The sequence below is a fragment of the Lepisosteus platostomus genome, chromosome 2 (assembly GCF_059453375.1).
Source record: "Lepisosteus platostomus isolate fLepPlt1 chromosome 2, fLepPlt1.hap1, whole genome shotgun sequence".
Taxonomy (NCBI): Eukaryota; Metazoa; Chordata; class Actinopteri; order Semionotiformes; family Lepisosteidae; genus Lepisosteus; species Lepisosteus platostomus.
The window spans coordinates 13,352,161-13,370,912 of NC_142612.1; the positions used below are offsets into that span (position 1 = coordinate 13,352,161).

Consider the following 18,752-nt stretch of genomic DNA (forward strand, 5'->3'; position numbering starts at 1 on the left):
TGCCTGTTATTAATATTTCTGCCACTTTAAGCTTTGTACACATGGGGGAGGCCTGTTCTTCACCCTTCAACTAGCTACATGCCTTACAGTTGAAGTATTTACACAGTACTTTCATATCTCAGACATCAGGTTTAACCATGTTGTGGATCTCTTACTAGAAAATTTCTATGACATTGAAACTACACCTGAAAACAAGGATGAGAAAGGAAAGTCCCCATGCTCCTTTGTTCCATCTCTTCCATCTCTCAGATTACTCATGTATGCATCCTTCCATGTGTGCAACTTCAAGAAGACATCTACACAATGCACTTGTTTATTTAAACCATTTATCTGTGTGGTCATCAAACAGAAATGAACAATCAATATTTCAATTGTGGGTGGAACAGTGGCACAGTGGTTAGCAGTGCAGCGGTCCTGGGTTCAATTTCTGAGATGCTGTCAGCGAGTTTGTATGTTCTCATTGGGTTTGCGTGGGTTTCTGCCAGGTGCTGTGGTTTCTTCCCACAGTCCAAAGACAGGATGATAGGATAAATGGCTTCTGGGAAAACTGACCCTGTGACTCTGTGTGTGTCCTACAATGGTCCAGGGTGTATGTCGCCCAATGCTTCCTGGGATAGGCTCTGGGCCATGTGACCCCAAATAGGATAAATGGCTATTAAAAGTGATGGGATATTTCAAATATATAATAGTATAAAGCTTTGAAACAGAGACTCAAATGAGCATTCATTTCAAGGAGTAGTTTGGGAGTTTGAAGAAAGGAGTAGTTTAAAGAAAAAGATAGGTAGGAATTTGTAAAGAAAGGTACTGTATGACAAAGCGATTGTGTTACAAAAATGTAAAAATATGTCAATGGGTAGTGTCTGTATTCATCTACAGCAGGGATGGCTACCTACAGTAGATCCTGGAGAGTCACAATCCAGCAGGCTTTATCTGACATATTTAAATCAGCAGTTTCTAAACACTTTTAAACAATACTGTTTTGAGCACGTAATGAGGTGATTTGTTCAGTTAAGCAGTTCAGAGATCAATTAAAAAGAAAACACCAATACACTGCAGCTCTCAAGGGCCTCAGATGGACCATACCTGTCCAAAACAGCGAAGGTACAGTAAGTACTACCCTGCTCATAATGCACGTGTTCCACGCTTTGACAAGTTGATAATGTAAGTAAGCATGACGTATAAGATCTGTCGGAATGTGGCTATCTGGGAACAGGGTTAGTCCTTCCTGGTCTACAGCATGCAAATCGACCTGATAAAGATCCAGGAATAACACTCTCTCTGCAGATAATACTTTAAATAAATTATACATCTGTAAAGCAATGCACTTCCTTATATTTTACTGCATCCTGCCCATGTCTCTTGAATTTTACAGTGTTTCCATTTTCAACAGAAAACCTAAATTATTTAAGTTTTCATTCCTGTTATACAGGACGCCCAACATGCAGCTGTAATACACAATACAGCAATCAAGAAAAAGTTTTTGTCTTCGTCAAGATCCTATATTTTGTGTTTGGATTAATTTGCCACAAAACCAAACAGGCAAAAGGCAGCTTTTATTAGGTTTGTTATCAATGAATTAGAAAAGTCAAAGATTATGAAAATATTCCATTGAAGAAACACAGGAGGGAATGTGGCAAAATGTTAGCAGTATTGCTCCTACTGTAGTTCATAATAATAATCATAATTAAGTGTATTTTTGATCTTCTGATTTGTACAAGATCCAGGCATTTTTATGGAATATGCCCTCTAAGTCTCAATTACAAGGTCTCTTACTGTACATCTCTTCTTTTTTTAAGTGATACTGTAAGAAAAAATAGTAAACAGATGGCAGTTACAATAACCACAAACATGTAAAGCTGAGTGAATCAATAGGTCTAATGCTAAATAAAATATTCTGGTTCAGTTCTTCTTGACAAATTGATATGTGGTGCGGTAGATCAAAAGTACAACACAAGCCATCAATTTAATTGATCTACGTGAAATTAATGTGGTAATAAAGAAACATTAAACTCAACTCGATTTAAAAGTACAGTTATAAAATGCTCTTTGAGATCTGGCCATGCTGCAGGTCTAAAGGCCATTGCACACATACAGTAGCTCTATGAGCATTTGTGCTGTTGCGACGAATGCTCACTAATATGATTCAATGCAAATTTCATTCACTTCTCCTGCTTTGTTATCGGGTGTATACCATTTTTCACACAGTTGATATAATCCCATCTCGTGATCTATTCCGTAAGGTCAGAACAGAAAAAAATCACATACTCTGATGAAATATCAAACGCACAGCAGATCCTATTATCCTAACACTATACTTAGAACAGATCTAATTTCGATAAAGCCTATTGCAACTTTATGCAATGAAAAATCCCTGCTTGAAATATAAAAATATTTGCGATTTAAACCCAAACCCACTTTTTGAATGGTGACGTCATCACGTTCCTATAAACAAACAAGTACCAACCATACATAAAGGTACAGTAGCTCTTGATTATGAAATTGAATTTTTATGATCAGGCTGAAGTGTTTTAATTTTGGTACTTTCTGGGGAGGCTGTTCTTCTCAAAGCTGAATAAGTGATGCCCAAGCTGTTCTGAATACCAAATGAGAGCGGAAACGACAAGCAGAGTACCAGAGCAGAGATTAGTCTATCTTTCAGGGCATGGAAAAGCTATGTAATTTGCCGTGATTGTAAATCCATTATCTCTTTGAGTCATTCTTGCCAACATTTTCTAAAAAATGAATTCCTCCTCTGCAGCACTTACACTGCATTCGCAGTTCAGCACCCACTGATTTCAAAGCAAAACCTTGATTTTATAAGAGCTCTTGATTGATCTGTACGTGGTTTCAAGCCGCAAATCTATCTGATGTGTGGCAAAGCCAAAGCTAAATATGCAGTGCCTAAAACATGTACAACATTTATCGATTAATGATAATTGATACACTCCAGGCAATTCTAGAAATATCTCAATATGCTAAATAAAGTTATTTTTGTGGGAATAGGAATGATTGTTTTTAAAGCATGGCTGAGAAGGACAAGAATAATTCTATATAGCCCACTGCCATATTTGTCGTTCACGTTGCACCTTTTAAATAACTGCTGAATAAATAAAGTACTATTTAATCTGAAATGAATAAAAAAGAGTGTGGAGCCTTCTTCATAGAAATTATACATCGAGTGTGTTGTAAAATTATTAAAAGTAGTCATTCGTTGAAATTATGTCCCAGTTTGTTAAATGATCAAAAATTGTGTGTGTACAGAAGGTGTTGACTGTGTAATGTTCTGTGTTGGATTTGAAACAGACTTAACACTTACAGTAGCACTTAGAACCAATAGGTTTCCAATTTTGTCTTGTCTGACCACAAAACCATTTGCAACTATTTTAATGCTTTTCTGCAATCTTCACGAGGGGTTACAGATGGTTTTCCGACTCTGTCATACGGGACAGCTTTATGGATATTGTTGAGTCTTGGATTATTTTCTCCTGCCCCAGTCATTGGACTCTGAAGCTCTAACGTCGTCACTGTTGGCCTCACGATGGCTTCAGTGCCGGATTTCCCATGAGGCACTGTAGGCACAGTGCTTAGGGCCTATGAAATTTTTAGGGCCTACGAAGGCGGGAAACACTAGTGACTAACGAAGAACGAGCTGAAACAACATGCTTGCGATCGACTCTGGGTGCTCCAAATCAATAATCATACGCTATCGAGCGGCTGTTCTAGAAACTAGAAATATCGAAACGATGGTCGCTTGACTCGCTCCGTCAATCACGCGGTTTAGCATTAGAATAGCTTAAAGTGTGTCATGTCAATCGACATAATTCAATTGCCGTTCACCCCTCTTTTTACACATTTCGAAGTGAAAGCACCTAGGGCCTACGTACACCTAAATCTGGGCCTGGATGGCTTTCCTAACCAGCTTCCTCCTTGCCCACCTCCTTAGTAAAGCCTCCGTCAGGCTGTATCCCTCCTTGTCACCTTTGCTTGCCGGGATAGGACTGGGTTCCCCAATGACAATGAATTGGACAAAGTGGTCAGAAAAGGCCATAGGACATCACTGGAATGGGGTGAGTACTTTTGCAAGACACTGTAAACTCCAGGGGATCAAGTGCCACTTTGGCACACGGCATTTCAAGTTCTCTGTAGGCTGCTTTATCTCACTTAATGCAAGGCTGACCATGCTCACTGTGGTACATTTCATCCCATCTCAGCGGTCACCCAGGAACTGGATGGTTGGATGACTACTGAACACATGCTGCAGGTGAGTCATTACAGGTTAACAGCACATGATTTAAATTATAGTCTGTTATCATGTTCTTAACTTTAAACTGTCCCAAAACATTTTAAAAAAATAAATTATGATAGCAACTTTTCATATAACCAAAAGCATCACCTTACACTGCTCCTCCCAAATCTTCAATTTCCTCGTTTCTTTTTCTTCAAACCTTAATCAAACTACTGTATACTGTGTGTCACCCTCACAGGGGGAGAAGCGAATTTCAATGAGCGCCCTGCGACGTACTTTACACGCCTCAGGAATTTTAAAGGGTAAACTGATAAGCTTTTGAGCTCCCGAGGACAGATCTCAATCACAGCAGGCTTAATCCCTTGGGGGTAGATTCAGCCATTTAAATGGTGACTTTATACAGCAACGTCAATATACTGGCAATGTCAATAATACGACAACAACTTGCAATCCAATAGAAACAGCAAGCAGCAAATATGACTGGCCATAAAAGATGATAAAAATCCTCGATGAAATGTTCAAATGTGCCTTTTTGTTAGAGACGGACTCCAATGCATGAGCTGAAACAACAGCAACAAAATCATATTTAATGTTACTTTTACCACCTAAAAAATACAAATGTAAAGATGTAGCATCTCAGATTTGACATTTTTTTTAAAAAAACTGCTACTTTCCAAATAACTCCTCCAAGAAAACTAAAACTATCCATATTTATTTGTGCTCAAACAGAAGAAAACGCCGATTCCTATATAAGGAAAATTCTTCGAAGAAAAGAAGAACTTCGCGGCAGTATAAATTCGTGTGATTTTAAACTATTCTGTCCTAAAATATAACTTATATAACCGCGCTGGTGAAGACAAGCAGTCCCTTGGTCACATTAATAATAGAATCTGACAGTTGTCCACCACGATGCCTTTTCCCGTTAACTCGCAACAACTAAGACACTGGACTATCTTTGTTACATCTCTCACGCCTGTCCTAAACTATTAGTTGACAAACAGCCTCCAAAGCTACATTGAATCATTTGTCACTTCTGCACAGGACAGCTCATGAACTCCAAGCCGTGAATAAAAGCGTTAAACTATATAAAATAAAGCGTTAAACTGTTAAACTGTATTGCAGTACACTGGAACAGATCATTTACGTCTCCCTTGGAAACTATGAGCTTTGGCACTCAATGTATCAATTTATTTAATTCACATGTTTAAAAAGAACGAAATACTTAAGCGCACATTATTGTCACAATCTCAGACAAATACAAAAAAAGAAACATTGTGACGTTTGGCTACATTTAATTTGATCAATAGTGACCAATATGGTGGTTTATATGGTAATATGTAAAGTCATGCTGTATATAGCTTCACAAACAACGAAATGAATGAATGCAGTACTACTCACATACTATACATCGTGTGGCGACACATTCACTACAGTAAGAAAGATGCAGGGATTCGATTTACCAGTATAACACACAGGCGGGTCAATATTTACATGTCAACGTTTAGCGCCTGAAAAACAGGAATAGTGGGTCGTCAATGGGACGAAGTCATTACAGAGGGAAATTCGAAAAGCCAGAGGCAGGAGAATTTCATATAGCCTACAGTTTTCTGCATTAGACTCTGTAACACAAAAGCTACTGAAACTGATAACTTTTTGTTATAGGGTTATCATAGTGCTTTTCAGCTTTAAAAACATGCATCACATTTAACATCTGAAACATAAATAACTAACTACTGTGTGGATACAGACAATGACTAAAAAATCTAATCCAAGCGAAACTGCTGTAGATCGTACTGCATTGCACCGGTAAGCAGTACGTAACAGACGGGCACATTCGCCTAAAAACAACAGCTTTAAAACTGGACAGACAGCACAAGATTCTCCTGTTGTAAAAGAAGACTGGGACTGCTTGGCTTTATCTTAACGTGCTTTCTGCCACACACTGTGCGTAAAAGCGATACCATCTGACGTTAAGCGATTGACGATTTAGGAACACAAGTTAAACGTCGACCACTAACAAATAAACTTTGGAGTTTGAAAAGGTGACCGCACATTAGCAAGAGTTTTAATTACACCTGGTTTGTCAGTTTGTGCAGTATCTTTACGCTGCCTTCAGGAAAGGTAGTCCTGGACAGGAGCAATTCGGTTGGTCGGAAATGCGAACAAAAATATTGCCTGTTTTTTTCTTTTTATACGTATATTGTTTCTTACCTCCGCTGTCATGAAACTCTTCTTAAGTGCTGAGTAGATTTCCCCGTTTTATTTTATTCGAATAGTAGTAAATGACCGGGGCAGTTAGCTTTCCGTCCTTCCTGCGTTTCGTATATCCTGATGTTAGTATCCAGTCTGTTGTTAAGAAGACCTATCGCTGTACAGTACCAGCAGCGAGCCGTAGACCTTTCTGCTTCAAGGAGGCGGGTCTCGGGCTTTTTCAACAGAAGAATCCCTCTAAACATCTGGATTAGTGATTCCCGCAGCGCACGTAGCCTAATGTGTTCACACAGTTACAGTCGTGAAAATGGCTACTATGTTTTTTAAACAATTGAACTTCCATTGACTATACATAAACTTGATATATTTCTTGAGATTTGAGGGGAATCTGATCGAATGCTTCTTTAACTGTTAATTACAAAATGGTTATGATCTCAGGGGATTCAGAGACATATTTTCGTTCTTCTTGCCTCATACTGCTTTCATCTGGTCACCAAACATTTCTTAGGAGGCTTTTAATTAAATATCGGCAACCGCCTGCCTGAATATAAATTCTTACTTCGGGGGTATTAATTTCATATTTTTCAATATTGATTTTCTCGTATTCCTCTGTCATAAACATGGTATCGTAGGAAGTCACGTTGGGGTCCATCGCCTTCTTTCAAATAGAATAGAACACTAACAATACACTGATAATGAATTAGTGAGCTAAAACGGACTCTTGTTCAGCTCCTACACTGAGTACTAAAGTTATGACTGTAAGGAACTATTTGTACAGATTTAAAAGCAAATTCGTGGGGTTAATTTGAATACAAAGTGGAGAAAACAGGAGTGCATTGCCAGACATACAGTCTGCAGGCTCACTCGCTGCACAACCTCACCAGATAACATGCTAATGTGTCACTGAAATGTTATACTGCAGAATATACAGTATGTGAAAGCAGCCAATTTCAATAACAGACCAGTAGCCATTTACTGCTTTGAGATCAGCCAACAAGCACACTTTTCCTGTACCACTACCCAATAATATACAGCTGGGTCGGATTATGTTCATATCGAACTATATACTGTATTCTGACTTTAATTTTCTTTTTTTCAAGGATAAAGATTTATATATTGATTGATGGCAACCTGACTGCTCCATGCTGCTTTGATCTAACCCTAGGACCTCAGTTGCTACCCCATTCTGTGCAGTTCATCCTTACATGACATCTTTCCAGCAGCACATTGTATACTCTCAATTGCTTGATTACCATCAATGATAACCATCAGGTGAAAGTTTGGGGGGGGGGTTTTCACAGCATGGGTCCCCCAAAAGGGACCCTCGGCCAGTGCCAGATTTCCCATTAGGCACTGTAGGCACAGGGCCTATGTTAGGGATTCGGTAAGAGAAACCGAAACCAGTGAATGAACCCACTTGCAGGAGCTGATAAAGCCTAGCCGTGATCCAAAGAAAGCAGTAGTCGAAGGAACGAGCCGAGAGTCCAGGGGAAGCCAGAGATCCAAACAGGGAACGGGTTACCGAAGCCAAACCATGATCCGAAACCGTAGAGGATAGATCAATCCGAGAGTCCAGGGGAAGCCAGAGATCCAAAACAGAGAGTGAGTACCGAAGCCAAGCCGTGATCCGAAAAACCGTAGTCAAAGGGGGAAAAAACGTAATCCGAAAACCAAGAAAGACACAAAGCAGAAGAAGGAGTAGCGCAACTAGGAAGCTAGAAAGGAAAACCAATACTGAGCGAGGAGGTAGGAAAAGACAGGTGTTTAAGTACAGGATGAGACGGGGGTGTGGTGGTGAATAAGTAAACTGATAGGTAGACTGATGAAGTAAGGCTACGCCTTCATCTGCCTCTTCCGTTGCCGGGAGGCAGGGATCGTAACAGCCTAGGGCCTACAAAATTATTAGGGCCTACAAAGGAGGGAAACACTAGGGACTAACGAAGAATGAGCCGAAACAACATGCTTGCACTCGATTCTGGGTGCTCCAAATCAATAATCATACGCTACAGTATCTAGCGGCTGTTCTAGAAACTAGAAGTATCGAAGTGATGGTGGCTCGACTCGCTCCATCAATCACGTGGTTTAGCATCAGAATAGTTTAAAGTGCATAATGTCAATCAATGTAATTCAATTGCCGTTTACCCCTCTTTTTGCACATTTCGTGCACATGCCTAGGGCCTACGAACACCAAACTCTGGCCCTACCCCCACCCACACTGTTCTCAGCAGCTCTGACTTACCCAGTAATTCACCTCCCCTGAGGCCCTAGCGCCCAGTCGTGAGGCAGGGCCTCTCAGCAAGCTGGGGGGGGGGGGTTATGTTAAGGCCCCAGAGGACCACTTGGTTCCCAGTGTGTTATGGTTACCCCTTTCCTGTACCAACCTTTCCCCTGCTTCTCCTGGTGAATTTCTTCCAGCAGTGGTCACGCATGTCTGTGGCTTTCACAGCTCAGAACCTGGAGATCAACAGATGCAGTTACCATTGTTTGTAATCTAACTACGAAACACTGTTTCAAGTGTTGTTACTTTCAGTCCCTGTTTGTATCATATGTGGACTGTCTCACAGTACTGTATGTATTGCTCAGCTGGTTCCAATTCACTTATGTTTCACTTGTGATGTTTTCCTATGTGCTACAAAAAGCAAGGGTGACAGGGAATAGCCAAAAACAAGCTATTGACTACAAATGAGAGAAAGAAGGGTCAAGACGAGCAGAGCTTCGTATTTTCTGTTTTTTTTTGGTTCATACTATGGTTATGATTGGAGTTTTTTACACATCATTGAATATATCTTCCAGTTTCCTAATATCAGATTACACAACTTTTGAGTCTTCAGCGGCGCTGTATATGTCACGGACGTCCAAAGGGACTAACCGTGGGGAGCAGGAGAGCGGAAAAAGACCCATATGCGTAGCGGCGAGACGGGAAAAAGGCCCGGGCTCATAGTGCAAAGAGTTCAGGAATGCCGTATAGAAACCTATGCCCTCAGGGAGCGGACGAGGGGCGCCCTGGTGCTAGGCGGGTCTCAGGACATCCGAACGTCAATGCTGAGCGAGGACAGAGTGCAAGACCCGGAAATATATAGCCCAAGGGAAAGAGAGGGACAGGAAGGACAGCAGACCGGAAACTAGGGACAGGACAGAGAAGGAGCGCCCCCTGGCTGCAGAGGGCGTGACAGTATACAGTAAATGGCTGACCCTGTGCTCTGACCCCAAGCTTCTCTCCCTGTCTGTGTGTCTCATGGAGAGCAAGTTGGGGTATGCGAAAAGACAAACTCCTAATACACGAAATTGTATATGGCCAATAAAGTGATCTTATCTTCTTATCTTCTTCAGAAACTATTCAAGCACATAAGCGCAATTTCTCTCTCTAGTCTTTTAGCTAGTGCACTTCACAACAAACACTTTTACAAAATTTCATCTGGTATACAGTATACTTCAAATGTCTTTGCATTTTTTAATGAGAATGTCAACAGAAATTTTAACAAAATGAATTTAAAACTACAGAAACTTAACATTTGTCTGTAGTTATCTGGTAGAAAGAAGAAGATCCTAGATTGTCAATAACTGGCAGCACTAAGAGCAATATTGAGGCTGGGGAGCTGTAGTTAAGCAGGAATGACCAAATTCATATTACTTTTGGCCATGGTGAATGTCCTATTGATGTCAAGACGAGTGTCTTTTAGAGCAAAGAATTTTACCAGGTGATATAAAAAAGACATTATAGATAAAATGAAGTTAATTAATGGGTGAGCCAAGAACGTTTGTCTGTATCATCTCATATACAGTATGTACTGTATATGTGGATGTTGATGTTATGATGTGTACAGCATCTGTATGTGTACAGTATGTGTGTAATTCTGTGTATTTGTGCACAGTGTTGAGCTATTTACAGTAGGCTGATGTGTAAAACAACATTGACCCAGTGAAATGAACTTGGTCCATGATAGCTGGTTATCCAGAATTGACCCTGAACACAATGCCACTACCCAGAGTACAACATGGGACTGCTGAAGGCCAGAACAATGAAAAAGAATGTTAAAAATAATACATTCTAATCTGAAATGCCATATCTATGCATGGAAACAGTGTGCATTGTTGCGTTTTCCTTTCAAGAAATTTGAATTTACCCCTTCTCAGGAATTCTATCATTTTCTACCAAAATATGTTTTACTTAGTATTTAATCTTAATCAAGCGACCTGTTATTAACATCACCAGTAGTACCGTGTGTTGTGATAAGCAACAGATTCTCAGAAGCTATTATTAATCGTTTTTAAGACTATCGTCCCTCTTTCCTCTTCTTTTTTACTTGGTGTTTTGATGCACAAGCCCTATTAAGGCGTGTCGATGTATTATGGTTACACACTCCCATCTTTCAGATCTGCAGAATAATCGTCTTGCGTACTGAAAAATATCCATTTTTCTCAGCTATTTGGAAACCTATGCTGAAATAATGATTACTGCTAAAAAATAAAAAAAGCATTTATAGAAAAGCAACAAAGCCCATTCAACTCAGATGCTTTCTATCGGTTCCATCTAGTGGTTAACAGAAGTAACTGCGTTCATCGAAATTTCCAAATATTTTGGGGAAAAACTGCGACTGCGTGTCACAAATAGCAAAACGAAGTTCCTTGTTCGATTTTTAAATTAAAACATATAAGCTGGTATTTGCTTCTCGGTACAATATTGTCATGCCACAGTTGAAAGAACGCGTTGTATTTCAAACACTACTTTGAAATACAATAACGAGAACGCCTTGTTTTAAAGCTTTGCTTGATTGCCGGGGAACGTACATTATCTAAAGGTACAGCGACGTGGTGTGTGCGTTACATTTTAAACACATTCAGGCAACGCCGTCGTTGGTACCCCTGACCACAAGGCGGCGCTAAGTCAAATCTCTTCTCTCTCTCTCTCGGAGACGAGCAGTCTTTGATCATCAGTTCCCTGAGTGACAGCTAAACAGGAACACAAGCGCCACTGTTGCAAGGGAGTGTCATTGAGAGCGGATAGCGTTGGAGACGCTTGCTGTTGTTTGTCTTCGTGGAATACAACGATGGAGGAATACCATTCCAGTGACGAGGTAGGGGGGGAGTCTAGTGTCTTCACCGATTATTAACGCAGTTAAGTTTTGGTTTTAATAATAAAGCAACTTACAGGAGACTGCGGGGGTTGGGGATGGGGTACTGCCTCTCGTTAGACTGGGTTATTGAAAATGGGTAAAAAATGCGGATTACCAGCTGTCAGTACTTCTGAGAAGAGATTAAGCGTCGTGCACGCTAAATATGTCGTAACTGCGAAGTAGTCGGAACCAGCTGGCTGGCTGGCCGTGCTCGCTGGACTGGGAGTCTAGCGCCCGAGGGTGCGGCCAGAGACACGAATAGAGATCCAGACGCAGCACCTCTCGTACTGTACATCGGCCCAAATCCGCTTCCCTCGTTACTGGCCAGGTCGAGTGAGTGAATTTCAAACTTTAGCGAGTCCGGTTTGTCTGTAATACCCAAGCCTGAACGAAAAGGGCACTACCCTCTAATCTATTTCCAAATAGATTACTTCTTTCTTCATTTTGATTTGGTAGCGTATTCAAGTTAGAAACTCCTCTGCATTTAATTTAGATTCAGGTAGATAAACATTCTCTTCTGAGTTGCGGTAAACTTCACTATGAGTTGAAAGTAGCTCTGAAATCTAGTTCACTGTGCTTTTGTAAAATCAAAGTAGTCTGTTGTTGTACAATACATTAAAAACTCTTCGAAATCACCGAAGTTGACTCCTGTAATTATTTAGACATGCACTTCACTTGCTTTCTGTGTTGTTGAAATGAGCAGCTGCTGATTCTTTATTTTTACAGGTCCCCTTTAATGCAGATGAAGCAAGCAGCTGCGTGAAAGAGGTACTGTCATTGTTAATTTTGTCATTTTCATCAGTATGCAGGGATATTAGGTTGCCAAAGCTATCGGAACCTTTGAAATGCAAAACATCATGTTAAAAAAAAACATTTGAATCCTTTTGAAATAGCAGTGTGAAGAAGGTGGAATGCTAAGTACATACAATTCAGATTTGTTGCTTTCCTAGTGTTTAGTTTAAGCACAATACAGTGCAAGTCTGAGCAATCTGGTACCCTTAGATGTCTGTCTCAGTCACCTTTGCTGTGTGTAGCTTGAAGCGAAGTGGATTATAAAGACCAAAGCTCCTTAGGGTAATTCTGCTCTTACTGTACTTTGGAGCTCTACTGGTCTACAAAGAATTCTCTGAACGTTCTGGATCCTAACTCATCTGGGATCCTTTGACTTAAATGCAGGCCTGAGAGTTCTGACAGAATCTTCTCTTTCTTGCAGTGTATTGAAGGTATCATTGGTGGAGTAGATTACAATCAGAACAAGGTGAATCAGTGGACAGCCAGTATTGTTGAGCACTCCCTCACTCAGCTTGTCAAGCAAGGAAAACCATTCAAGTACATAGGTATGTGCTTGTGCATTTTTGGTCCTAGCCAGCTATGTGTACTGTAGTGTATCATAAATATAAGACAATTTCTTAAATAAATTGTGATCTATTTCTCTGTATATTTTTTAGGAAAACTTAAGTGTATAGTATGAAACAATGATTGAGCAACGCGGTCTCACTAATGGTCCCTTTTGCACCAGATACAATGCACTTCATACGTTTTAGGACAGTGAAGTCAAAATCTCTACTTTTGCTTCATACTTCATACAATTCAAATTTGAAATAAGAAGATTAGTATGAGATTAAAGTATAGAAGATCACCTTTTATTTCTGGGTTTTTCTGTGCTTATTTTTTATTCCATTTTAGAAGAATAACACTCTTGGTATTCTTACCTGCCATTTAGTAGTTTTGACACTATACTGTGAATACTTATGGATGGCACTGTACAGTTCTACGTTCTCAACTCCAACAAAGTTTGTGAGTGTGCCGTAGTTTGCAAGTGGATCAATCAAAAAGGTATTTTCTAATAAATTGATTCAGGTACTGTATAGATAGGATTTATGTCAATGCAAAACACAATTTATAATTATTTTGGGGGAAAATATAGTAAATTAATGTCATGACTGTGCTAAATTAGATTTTCCAAACGGAATATCTGAGTTTTCTGGATAATGTGTAATAAGAGATGAAACCCTGTACATGACTGAAGCGTTATTCCTATTGCCCCATTGTTGGTCATTTTCAATGCTTTTCCTAAACTGCAGTCAACTGTGCTGTGATGCAGAAGAGTGGAGCTGGACTACACACAGCCAATTCCTGTTACTGGGACACAGCTACTGATGGTGAGAACTGACAGGTTGTCCAATGCTGCGTCTTTATCTTCCTGCTCCAGGACACACTTGTTTCTAATAATACCGCGTCATTTCAAGTCAAAGTTGCAAAATAATTGATGAAGAAAACACCCAGTATAAATAATAGTGAGCTTGTCCAGTCATCATCTTGTGAGTTAGTGCTCAATGCCGTGAGAAGTTTTATTTTAAGCATCATTATAAAACTGTCTTATTTGTTACTGATTGTATTCTTGCATATGTATTCTAAAGTTAGTGAGTGAAAGCCTTATGTCAGTGAAACTCAGCTTGGGTTAAAAGGTACCGATGGCCTGTTTAAAGATTATTGTCCCGTGCATTCTTAACCACATCTATAGTGTGTAGTGGAGACACAGAAGGTGGTACAGCCGAGAGAAGCAGTGACCATTCTGCTTCTGCACGTGTCGGTTTCAAGCCTAGTGAGCCATGCTCCTCCCTTCAGGCCTGCTTCACTTCCTGTCCTGTGTTTTCTGCAGGGAGCTGCACGGTGAGATGGGAGAATCGCACCATGTATTGTGTGGTCAGTGTCTTTGCTGTTGCTGTGACCCTCTAGCCAGGTGATTCAGAAGGCTGGACAAACAGACCTGCACACGGACTCACATGGGAACCGCCAAAGCCTTGAAGATCCAATGCTGTTTTATGATGTGAAATGTGTGTAACGCTGGTATTACCGGTTAGCTGGTAATAATGAACTCTCGACTACCCACAGTTCAGAAATCACACACGTCCAGGAGGAATGATAAGGTTTCCTTGTTGCGTACAGGCCTTTTAAAACTATGGTTAACCTTCATGCTTTGATATTTTTCAATTATTATTGCTATTGTTTTGTAAAGACCAGATTGGTGTAGTGTGTGGTGGTATTTGAATAATTTCTGTTTCCTGGAGGGAAACAAGAAACATATTCTGATTTGAATAATCACTTACAATAAGATTGTCCTTTGTCAGTAACGCTTTTAGGCTCAATTAGTTTCAGTCCCGCTGTAGAAAAGCTCAGCTTTTTTAAAGTGTCTATACTGTATACAAGGAAGAACAGCATGCAGTTTCTTAAATCTCTTCCGTTTTTTTTTGGATAAAACAGAATTCAGAACCCTCTTTTGGTCAGAGGCACTGTGTTACTGTGCTTAATTTTGCTTTTGTTGTATTGGATCTATACTGAAAGGTTCTTTCCTTTTTGGTGCCTGAAATGAGAAGGAGATTTCAGCTAGTTCAGGTTAAGTTCAAGAAGGGAGCAGCATCAGCATACTTAGGCTACAAAGCAACGGGTAAAGGAACAAGTAAAGGTTTATTCCATGCTGAAACGAAAAGAGACATGTTTGAGAAGGCTTCACAGCTGAAACATTGTCTCTTTTCAGCCTGGAATAAACCTTTACTTGTTCCTTTCCAAGTTTAAGGTTGAGATTGTCAAAGTATAAAGAAAGCAACCAGCTGTAAAATCTTAATGATCTTAAGTCTTAAATACCTAAAATGTCAATATTACATGTATTTCATGTATTTCTTTATTCTCTAACACATTCTTATTGCTGAATGCAGTGGGGTTGTATAGGCAGTTATCAAGTTTTAGCCACCCCCACTATAACAAGTTAATAAGCAAGCCTAATTGATTTCCAAATTAGCAGAAGCAGTCTAGCATTGAACCCTCCTTTTTACATCCAGCCTCCTCAGCAGTTTTGTGTAAATAACTCCTGTTGGCGCAGTGGTAGATTTACATAATTCTTCAGTGTAGTAGACTGCAACTATATTGTGAGCACAAAACAATTAGTAATTAAACAAAACAGTAATTTGCCTCGGTGTGATAAGTAGGCACTGCACACAAGCTTGGGATTGTATTCCAAACGGCAAAGGCTTAACACTGTTCTGAACATTTTTTTCTTTTCAGTGGATATCAGTTCTGGTCCTGAGGTACCACTATGTATACTGGTTTTTGCTTCTGCTCAGCTCTCAATCTCAAGTGCGCCTTTGATGCCTTTAATAGGTCTGCTTTCTTGTTTAGTCTTTTGTTAAACCTTGATTCTGCTCTAAGTCTTAAGTTTCACGAACACTCCAGTTAAAGGTATTTGTGGTGTGCACCATTTCCAAAAGCCTCAGCATAAATTAAAACAGCCTTTCTTCAATTTGCATTCCCTTGTTTCTGAATTAATGGATCTAAAGAAGCAATCAATTTATGTTGAACAGACAAAGCTGGGAATGACAATGTATCGGACAGTCCCACAATTATTTTCCTTCGGCTGAGATGTAGCTCATTGTATTTCAGTTAGCCTACAGTACCTGAATGGGGGCAGTTCTGAACCCCAGAAATGTGTGCAGGGTTGGTACCAATCGCAGATATCATTAGACCTTTTGAGGAATGAAATCATATTTTCATTGAGATCAATGAGCCTTGTGCACTTGGCTGGAGCGAAACCAGGTCCCCTGGCCAGGGTTGTGAACCACGTCTTTACAAATGGTTCTTTAAAACGCAACACACATTTCTAAGACTATTGCCCAGTGAACGGTTGCTGCAAAAAGCATAAAGGCGGCTTTAACATTTTAAAGCAAAGTGCATTTTTACGTTTGCCCGTTAGATGGCGCTCGAAGGTAAAACTCGTGATGAGTACAGTACATTCCCAGGAAGACACGCTTCCCGAGCTGTAACGAGCCGTGCTGTCTACTGCTTTTTGAACAGCCGAGTGGACACGTCTTTACTGCTTAAGAGCTCAGTTTTCAATTTGAGGGAAATAGAAGAATAAATAGGAATGTTGTGATTAAATTATTAGTATTTTTTGTTTATTGTTAAGTATTTTATTTTTCCTGTCCAAAAAGTTGAGTCTTATAAAGACTAGATCTTTACTGTGATTAGGTCAAAGCTATAAAACAAGCTTCAGTCCACCTACCCGTCACAAAGCCCAAGCCCTGTACTTGACTGTGGTCTTGATTTGTTGTGACTGGGGGTCTTGGTAAGCTTTAGGCAAAGAGAAACACATTTTCCATTGGGAGGGCTGAGACAAGTTTAGGCCTTCTGGTCTGGTCATGCTATATTTCTTTGTCATTTTCTGTGGAGTATTGCTATAACATGATTTGAAGTCCATCAATGAATTGTGACTTAAATCAACAGGAAACAGTACCCTTTAAGTGAAAAGGCAAAACTTTCTTAGTGTTTAACAATGCTAAGAAAAGAGGTAAATATTTTTTTGCTCCTGTGACTTTTTTTTAGTATTGTTTCTTAATTTCAGATTTTATTTGTTTAGACATACGGTACAGTTATTGGAGTTTCCTAACTGGTGTGTTATATACCTTTTGCATACAGGAGCAATTTTACTGGTTAGAATTTGCAATTAAATGTTTGTGAGTCTAAATAATTCTGTTTATGCCACTTAATAGTTTGACTTTCATTAAAGGGCTAGAATTGTGATCACTAACACAGGGGGTATTCTATCAGTGAAGCACTTATTTTATTCTAAATAAATGTCAGAACGTGTCTTGTAGGATGAAGTCAAACAAGAGGAGCACTAATTATTCACAAATAGTGTGAATGAGAACTGACTTTGCTGAATTAAACTACAGTTGAACCAACTGTGGACTTCTCCTCCAACTGTCGGCCCAGGTTGCATAAGACACCTTAAGCATTTCTTAAAAATACTTCTCCCTTTAAATAGGGTACTGACTTGGGGTCGTTAAACAAGTTTTCGCAACATCCTTGAGCTCAAGGAATACCTAAGAGGAAAAGTGTGTGGAAATGTCAGCTCCAGGGCTTTCATGCAATGGGCCAGTGGTGTCCTTATTTTGAAGGGATGGCAGTGCTGTCTATTACTTGAACACTTAACAGAGATTGATAGTAGTCTATAGCTTCAAAATGTAAGAAAGTAAAAACCCAGTGCCACTACCAGCTCTCGCATTATGACACTTGAGAAAGTATTGTAAATAGCCTAGTAAGAGCATGCCTTGACTATTGGAAATGGGAGTATTGTCGTATTCAGATCAGCACGAGCTGTTGTGTTTCCAGGCTTGGGAGGACGTGGATGAAGAGAAGCTGGCTGGGGTCACGCCATGCCTCACACTCTTGTATTGTGCTCCATCTCTTCCACACCTGAGTGGGCTGTTGTGCATGATTGCATGCTTTTGTAAGATATAGAGCGAAGCTGTAAATAAACATTAACTCATAAAAAAAGGCATTCTGTTGTTTGGAGTGAGTTATATTCCATGAAAATGACGACTTGTGTTTTTACTCGCTTTTGAATTCAATGGAGGGCTGTGGGCGGGATCTCTGATCTTAAAATGTTTGCGTTTAAGAGCATTTTAAATCATTGAAAGCTTGAATTTCAAAACAATTTAAAAGTTGAAGTCATAGTTTATCTGGGGTTGGAAAATGCTCTTTTCTAAGCAGACTAGTATAGAGTTTTATGAGACGACAATGGCATGGGTTGAGGTGTGGTTGGCGAGGAAGTAAAATGGAATTTGTACACTATGTTCTTTGTAGTTATCCTGAATGAAGACAATGAAGACTAGCCTGAAACTATTTTGTTTTCTTTTTAAAATATCTGTTAAACATTAGCTCCACTTATGTAAGATGTATGAAAGCTGGAAGTTTCAATATTTTTGAATGCTTACCTAGAAACCTGTTTTGTGTGACTAACTCTGTTGCAATTTCATGTTTCGCCGTTAAACTGTTATGACTAATTTCAGTATTCTTCACACATTTCTGTTAATTCTCTGAAATGTTATTTTTGAAATATAACCACAGCTGGTTTTATTTTGTGGTGCAAAGAACATACATGTACCCCACCAACACTACAGTATAGCTTGCTTTCATGATGGTGAATAGCCAGAGTCCTACACTAAGGTGCAGTGCTATAATGATTCATACAGGGTGTCACTGCCACTATACCAGTGGTGTTAACCTTATTAAAATGGAAACTACAGTGGAAACCAACACATACAGGTTTTGTGAATTATTTTATAACCATTCCTCAACTTGTGGAGGTCAATGACCATTTGCTTGCAGTGCTTAAAGAGCTCTCT

The 18,752-nt window shown here is 39.7% G+C and overlaps 2 protein-coding genes across 5 annotated transcripts in view; one reads left to right on the top strand and one right to left on the bottom strand.

Moving 5' to 3' along the window:
- The window catches only part of sytl5 (synaptotagmin-like 5), a 70,866-nt gene extending 64,221 nt beyond the window's left edge, over nt 1-6,645 (bottom strand). The window contains exons 1-2 of one of the 4 annotated variants that reach the window (XM_088599001.1): nt 6,458-6,645; nt 5,707-5,754 (exon numbers count right to left, since the gene is read on the bottom strand). The gene's annotated coding sequence lies outside the window, so the exon portion shown is untranslated. Of the gene's footprint in view, nt 1-5,644; nt 5,755-6,457 lie in introns of all 4 variants that reach the window. The other 3 variants (XM_088598993.1, XM_088598963.1, XM_088599008.1) reach the window with 3 other exon arrangements.
- A 4,732-nt stretch (nt 6,646-11,377) lies between these two features.
- dynlt3 (dynein light chain Tctex-type 3) lies at nt 11,378-17,905 on the top strand. The gene is made up of 5 exons (XM_088599054.1): nt 11,378-11,532; nt 12,298-12,339; nt 12,785-12,908; nt 13,656-13,733; nt 14,234-17,905. Exons 1-5 carry the CDS (start codon nt 11,506-11,508, stop codon nt 14,308-14,310), a joined length of 348 nt encoding a protein of 115 aa, XP_088455180.1. The 5' UTR covers nt 11,378-11,505; the 3' UTR covers nt 14,311-17,905.
- The last annotated feature ends 847 nt before the right edge of the window (nt 17,906-18,752 follow it).